Raw genomic sequence first — 7,388 nt, 5'->3', positions numbered from 1 at the left:
AATTCCATGCTCAAATGTACCAACATTAAAAGATCAAAATATTCTGTTGGTTCTTTAGAATGTGCATTAAGCTATGCAAATATATATATAAATAAATATTAATTTGATTTTGTGGTTGTCCATGAAAATGTCAGTTATTTTGTGATTTTGGTCTTGGTTTACGAGTCATATATAAGAATCTATATTCTTAATTAATTATATATATTCGTTTCACATTAATATATATTGCTACAAAATCCATAACAAAGATACGAAATTAATGAATCCTTTTTTATGATGATCAGCGATGATAAATAAATAATCTTAATTAAATAGTAAAATTCCATTTGATATATCATATTAAGATCGAATCTCAAATATTTGTATTTTTTCTTAGATCCAATTAAAATATAAATTATAATAATTGATCAAAAACATAAAAAAAATAGCTTATATATACACACACACATTTAAAGCGATTTGTTTTTTTTCTCTATATTTAAATTGAACCCAACCTCATCATTCATTTTTTTTCGTGTTGGAGTTTTTTTTTTATGATTACTATATTATTGTTTGAAGTGTTCTCTTTTTCTATTTTAATAAGAAAATTAAATGTATTTGAATTGTATCATCATAGCGCATTATTATTTTTGTCTATAATTTTATGAATATAAATAAATAATTTCTCTAAAATAATTACTTTTAATATATCCTAATAATAATTTTACCTTATTGAACTTTTACTATAGAAAATATATCGATATATAATATATATGTATTAGAGTTATTATTTCCAAGGATTTTTCATCATTGAAATGCATACATGTAGCAGAAAATAACCATAATACTATGCCCTAGTGTGGACTATTATATGGGCAGTATATATATATATGTATATATATATAGTGTATAGTTTAAACTATAGTTCCTTTAATTTTCTCTATTGTGTATAGAAAATAGAAAGCTTTTGAAGATTGACCGACATATTATGTATCAAGAAAGCTAGAAGTGTATATATGTATATATATAATGTGGCCGAGTGATTTAGTATTTATATATATAGCAGATATATATATATACTATTTAGATGTACCTCGAAGCTAGTCACATGATTTAAATTAATTAATAATAAAATCTCACTTTGTGATTCAGTTGATTATAACACTTCATTATATGTATATAGCACAATTAATGAACAATAAAAGTTAGTGTCTATAAACATTATATTGTCCATTTATTATTTTATTTAGCAATAAGTAAAGAGAGAGTGAAAGCGATATAATAATAAATATTCATAAAAAATTAACAATAATATATATATATATATATTTTTTGATCATGCATGCAAAATATCGAATATTATAAATTTCAAAAAGCATGCACGCTTGATTATCATATATATATGAGACTATTATCACACACACACACATATATATAACACCAAACTTAATGAAATTCTTAATCAAAACCACAAAGATCAGAGAAAGGTGAATTAATATAGAAAGAGAAAGAGAAAGAAATATTAATAAAAATTGAAATAGAAAAAGAGAAGCTTCCATTGATATAGCTAGACGCCGCTTTAGTTATTACTTAATGATGATCTTGGAACCTGTAACAACAAGGTTATAGAGTACATTTTAATCAACTATATATATATATATAAAAAAATTTAAGTGAAGATATAAAGAGAATAAGTGCATATATATATATAGATTGGAATTTACTTATTTGATACCTTTGTTTTTGCAAAATATCGTTTTGGTACTCTCTGTTTTTAATAAAGCTCATATGGTACTTTGTATTTTGAAAACATAGATATTTAATATCCAAATTGATAAAATTTTGTCAATATGACCAAACTGTCAGCAGTTATATATAATTTGTAGCTCGTATGATTGAGAGTAATTTGATTAAATTTGAGTTTAGGGTACTAAATATATACAATTTGAAAATATAGGGTACCAAATATGTACAATTTTAAAATGCAGAGTACCAAATAAGCATTAGTTATAAATACAGGTACCAAGATGATACTTTGCAAAAACACAACATACGAAATAATTAGCTACTCTATATATATATATATATATATAGATATATATGTTTACCAGGAAATAGCTTTCACCAGGTTGCAAAGAGTGTAGTAGAATCCCAAAGTCATTGATTGGAACGGAAACCCCTGAAGAGTGCACCAAAATCACATCTTGACCAAACATTGGTTTCAAGTCAATTGGACCTTTTGGGACTTCTGTTGCAACCCCATTGATAAACACTGTCATCATATTATTATTTCCACCTGCAATATATATATATATATATGATCATTAGCTATATATATACATATAACATATAACATATAACATATTGTATATATGTGAAATAAAGAATAACATGTAATATAAAGAATATTAATTAAGGATCGATATGTAGTTTCAATTCAATGGATCGGCAAACACAGCCAACAATTTGCATACATATTTTATTCGAATTAATGTAAAAGAATTAATATTTATAAAAGAATAGAAAAGGCAAAAAATTAAAGCCTGAATCTAAGCTTCTCGGAAGAAATTTAGTATACTACTGATGATGAATCTGTAATCGAATATTCTTTTTATTTTATTGGAATTTTAATTTTTATGTCAACTACTTAATCATATTATTCTAGCTAGTTTTTTGGTTTATGATTCATAAAGGGAAGACAAAATATACTTTGCTTTCCAAGAAGAGTTATTAGGTTTTCATGTGAATTTTTTTCATAATAATTAAATTAAACTAATGAAAAAAATGTCTGATATTGAACAGAATCGTCATGTTTTCAGGGGAAAGTTCAACTTTTTCTTACTATTAATTATTCAAACTAAACACAATGAAACTGTAACATCATAAAAAAGTTTCTAACTTTAATTATATTCTATCCTTATCTCACTCAATTTCAGCCCAAAACTAGGTATAGCTAAGTACATGAAAAAGAGAAAATGTTCTCATACCCTTCTATATTTCATCATGAAATTTTTATTTTAATGAGATTTTAAGAAATTCATGTAACTATAAATATATATATGTATATACATCATGAAATAAAGCATTGAAATTGTAAAATTAAGACTAAACGAAATTAAGTGTGGGAAGAAAATAAATTTCTTAAGTAACTAATGACTTTCCAAAACCAATTATTAAAAAAAGTAAAGAAATTTTGGGAAGAAAAAAAAAGAAATCCAGAAAAATATTTAATGAAAAAGAATTTAAGTAAGATATATATCTAAAACACAAAGTGGTGATCATCATCGATCAAAACAGCCATGCATATAGATATATATATATATATATATACCAGATAATTGGAAGTGCATATTTGAGCTATCTGGAGGGTATAAACCAGGCGTTACAGCCGAGCTTTGCTCGATTTCTGGAAAACCCATTTGACCAGAGACTGGGAAGAGGCCATGATGATGATGATGACCATGATGATCGTCTCCCAAAACTCCGCAAGAATTCGATGAAGAACAGCCACCTCCGCCCATAAGAAAAGAATAAGCAGAAGCTCCACCACCACCCCCGCTTCCAAACCCCGCCATGGCGGTAGCTGGAGCAGTAGTACTGGTGGCAGTAGTGGTGGTGGTGACAGTAGTACTGCTACTACTTTCGTACTGAATTGCACCACCACCACCACTACCGCTACCGCTGCCGCCACCGCCTATGCTGTTGAGCTGAGCCTGCAGCTGGCGCTGGCGGCGGCGCGACCTAGAGCGGCGGTTTTGGAACCAGTAGAAGACGTTGGCGTCACCCACAGCCCCAAATTTCTCGAGCAACTTCCTTATCCTGACAGTCTCATCTTTGGGAGGGTTTACCATACCGCTGTTGAAGATGGATTCCAGTACGAGGATTTGCTCTGGTTTTGGTGTCCACCTTGACCTCACAGCTGGTTCACCGCCACTAGTATTATTATTATTGTTATTATTATTGTTATCTGTAGTAGTAGTGGTACTATGAATTCTGATTTCTGACCCATTTGGACTATTTGATGAGTAGTAGTGTTGGTGGTCTTGGCCTTGATCTTGATCCATGTTGCTGCTATACCTTTCAAGAACAAAGATTTTCTTATAAATATATAACCCTTTATATATATATATAAAACCTAGGTAAGTGATATTATATAATATATATGTATATGTAGATACAATTTCAAGTGGCAAATTGCTTCGTCTAGGAGTGTGAAGCCTCTCTCTTTCTCTTATTATATATATATATTTATAAAGTAGTGAATGTTGATTAGTTAAGTGTATTTACTTTATTGCCCTTCTCATTATTCTATTGTTGCTCACTCTCTCTACATATACATACCCTATTTGTATTATTATTATTAGTATTCTTAGAAACCACTTAGAGAGGTTTGTAGTAATCTAGAAACCACCATGTGTCATTAGTATATATATATATATTATTTATTCAATATAATTTTATGATAGTCATGATGAAGGATTTAATAGAAAGTCAACTTCTTTATATATTTAAAGGATAGAAAAGTTTAATTTTACATATTATATATATATATATATAATGATTTGATTTTTACTCCTATACTTTGTTTAAATATTAGATTTACCAAGAAAAATTTTGTTAGAAAAAAATTCCTTAGACTTTTATGACTTTTTTTTTAATATTGTTACACCTAATTTTCGAATTAACGAGCTTATATTGAGACTACTGGTTCACATAGAACCAAAGATTGGTCAAGAGTTTATGTAAACAAATATTTTCTTTTTGAAATATATTAATAAAGTTCTAAATTTCATAAAATTATACACTATATGTAAGTTTTATTATATCTAACAAAAAAATTCTTATTAATTTTTTTTGTTTGAATATAAAAAAAAAAATTATTTATTGAAATTCATTTTTCCCTCCTAAAATCTAATATATCTAAATAGAGGGTTAGTGTAGTTTTGTGATTTCTATATATTTGTTTTAGTAGTTTCCTAATGCATACTTAACTTTTTGAACACAATCTACATACTTATAACTTTGGAGGAATACACATTTATTATGTAATTAAAACTATTTATAGTGTATACATCCTATCGATCCCTATATTATATTACGAGTGGTGTCATTTTACAAACATACTTTATTCCTTCTTTGACTAATCTTAATTAGTTATAATTAAGTTTGTTGAATAGCTAATTAACTCAATAATACAACTGATGCTTGTGTACTTTTTTTCTTCAACACTTCAATAAATAAGAATAAATGTTTGGTAAAATATATTCTGATTTGTTATGATTAATATGAACTTTTTTTAAGTTTAAATGCACGGATAGCGATAAATGTCAAGCTAAAAAGTTTCACAATATTGTCGTTTACACACTCCTTTTGATCTTTAGAAGAAACATCCTTTTCATTATATATATATATATATATTTATATATATATAACAAGTAGGTGGTAGTTTACTTTTAATATGATATGAGAACTACTGGTTGTGTAGACAGTCTTTCTACTGTTACTACTGGTAGATTGGTCATCAAATCATCTTATTTGCCACTTGCTCTTTTCTTTTTCATCTTTAAGACTAAAATGACTTTTTATAGTGTTTTGATAAGTTCCTATAATAAAGCCTAAATTGTTTGAAATTAATAAGAGTTTTATATTCATATGATAGAGAGTATATAATTAAGGTGATAAGGTGCAAAAAGCCTCTCTTTAATAAACACCCTCTTTTTCTCACTTTCTTTATTTCTTTTTCTTCCCCATATTTCTTAACTAGCTAGGGAAGGAAGGCAATGGTACGTACTAGGAAGGAATAAGGCAAGTCATTGATATATTTATGCATATATATATATATATATGGGAATTATCCTATAGGGGCTTCACTTTAAGCCTTATCGGTGGGGCTCTCAGTGTTCTCGACCCGTGAACAGTGCTTAAAGTGAAGCCCTTATAGAAGAATTATCCTATATATATATATATACGAAAATTTTATATAGTAGGGACATAGCTTTTGTCCCCACCGGTAGGGACATTTCTATTTTTAACACGTAGAGAAATTATAACTTAATTTTTTTTATATGACGGAGAGGAAAAGAGAAAACGAAAAGTTTTTGATAAACTTTTTGCTGGTATGAATTAATTGCCTCAGTAAATGATTACTGTGACGCCCCGAATTCCTTAATACGGTTTAATGGCTGGATTAGTAGGCTGGGAGGGCCATAACTGTTTAATTATGCCATTAACTGATAATATGCATGTTTATGTGAATTATATTATAATATGATGTTATATGCATGCATGTGAGTCTACATTTGATTATTATGATATTTTGGTAATTTGGCCCGTTGATGGCATATTGTGTATTTTGGGTGCATATTGTGATTTGTGGATGAGATCCCATTATTATGGAGATATATTCGAGCTATTCGGCATGAGACGGTCTTATATTTCAAATTAGCGGTTTTGTCATAACGGGAGTCTTTTATTGGGATATTGAGTAATGGGAATGTTATTTGATGATAAATTTGGAGTTATTGAGATCATGATGAAATTATGGAGGTTTTGACTATAATGTTCCCGGGGGTGTTTTTGGGACCTCGAGCCTTAGGTTTTATTTGAGGTTACTTAAGCTTGAAGTAGCTTGTCAGATAGAACCGTACGTTAGAAAACCTCTTTCTCTTCTCCCGTTAGTTCATTTTACCGTTCGAGCCATTTTCGAAGAAATCTTGAGTTCTAGGAGTCGGAATCAAGCGAGGATCGAGGCATAGTAATCCTAGGAAAGATTAGAAGCTTCTTGACCAAAGGATTTGACGAGAAACAACCCAATCAAAGGTAATCTAAGTTTTAAGTATTGAGTTTTTAGAGTTTCTAAGCTTAGAATTGGATTTTGTGAATCGTTGAGTTTTTGGTACGTTTGAGCCTCGGGATTTGATGGTTTTGGATCATTGGGAAGTTTGGGAACTTTGATTTTTGGATTTGGAAGTGTTTAGATGTTTTTGGAGGGTTTGGGATGAAGGAGATCGAGTTGTGGCTGGTTTTGGGTTGGGGGCCGCAGCCCTGTTCTTGGGCGCCGCGGCCCTAGCTCGAAGAAGCAGGTGTAAGGTTTTGGCTTTGCTGGGCGTCGCGGCCCTTGCTCCTGGTGTGGCTGGGGGCCATGGCTCAAGGTGCTAGTGCCGCGACTCTTGGGTGGTTTTGAGCCCTTTTGAGTGTTTTGGCGTCGGGAACTTGGTTTTAGGCCTCGGGATGGTTCCTACTACCCGGATTAGTGGGGATTGATGTCCCGGAGGCTAGATTTTGGTTTGGGAACCTTTGATGTTCATTTTATTGATGGTGTCTGATATTTGGTTATGACTAGGTGACCGCTAAAGGACTAGAAGTCAGATCGTTCTCAAGGGTCGTTATTTTATTCATTCTCGCTCAAA

At 30.1% G+C, this 7,388-nt stretch overlaps 1 protein-coding gene across 1 annotated transcript; it reads right to left on the bottom strand.

The window, feature by feature from the left end:
- Positions 1-1,558: 1,558 nt before the first annotated feature.
- On the bottom strand, positions 1,559-3,917 carry LOC133821714 (WUSCHEL-related homeobox 11-like; the record flags this gene model as incomplete). The annotated part of the gene is made up of 3 exons (XM_062253864.1): positions 1,559-1,588; positions 2,088-2,275; positions 3,311-3,917. Coding segments are annotated over 3 exons (825 nt in total), but the record flags the coding sequence as incomplete, so codon positions are not given.
- Between the last annotated feature and the right edge of the window lie 3,471 nt (positions 3,918-7,388).

The sequence above is a fragment of the Humulus lupulus genome, chromosome 3 (assembly GCF_963169125.1).
Source record: "Humulus lupulus chromosome 3, drHumLupu1.1, whole genome shotgun sequence".
Lineage (NCBI taxonomy): Eukaryota > Viridiplantae > Streptophyta > Magnoliopsida > Rosales > Cannabaceae > Humulus > Humulus lupulus.
Note: the sequence above shows the minus strand (reverse complement) of the source record. Positions and strands in the feature narration are given on the sequence as shown.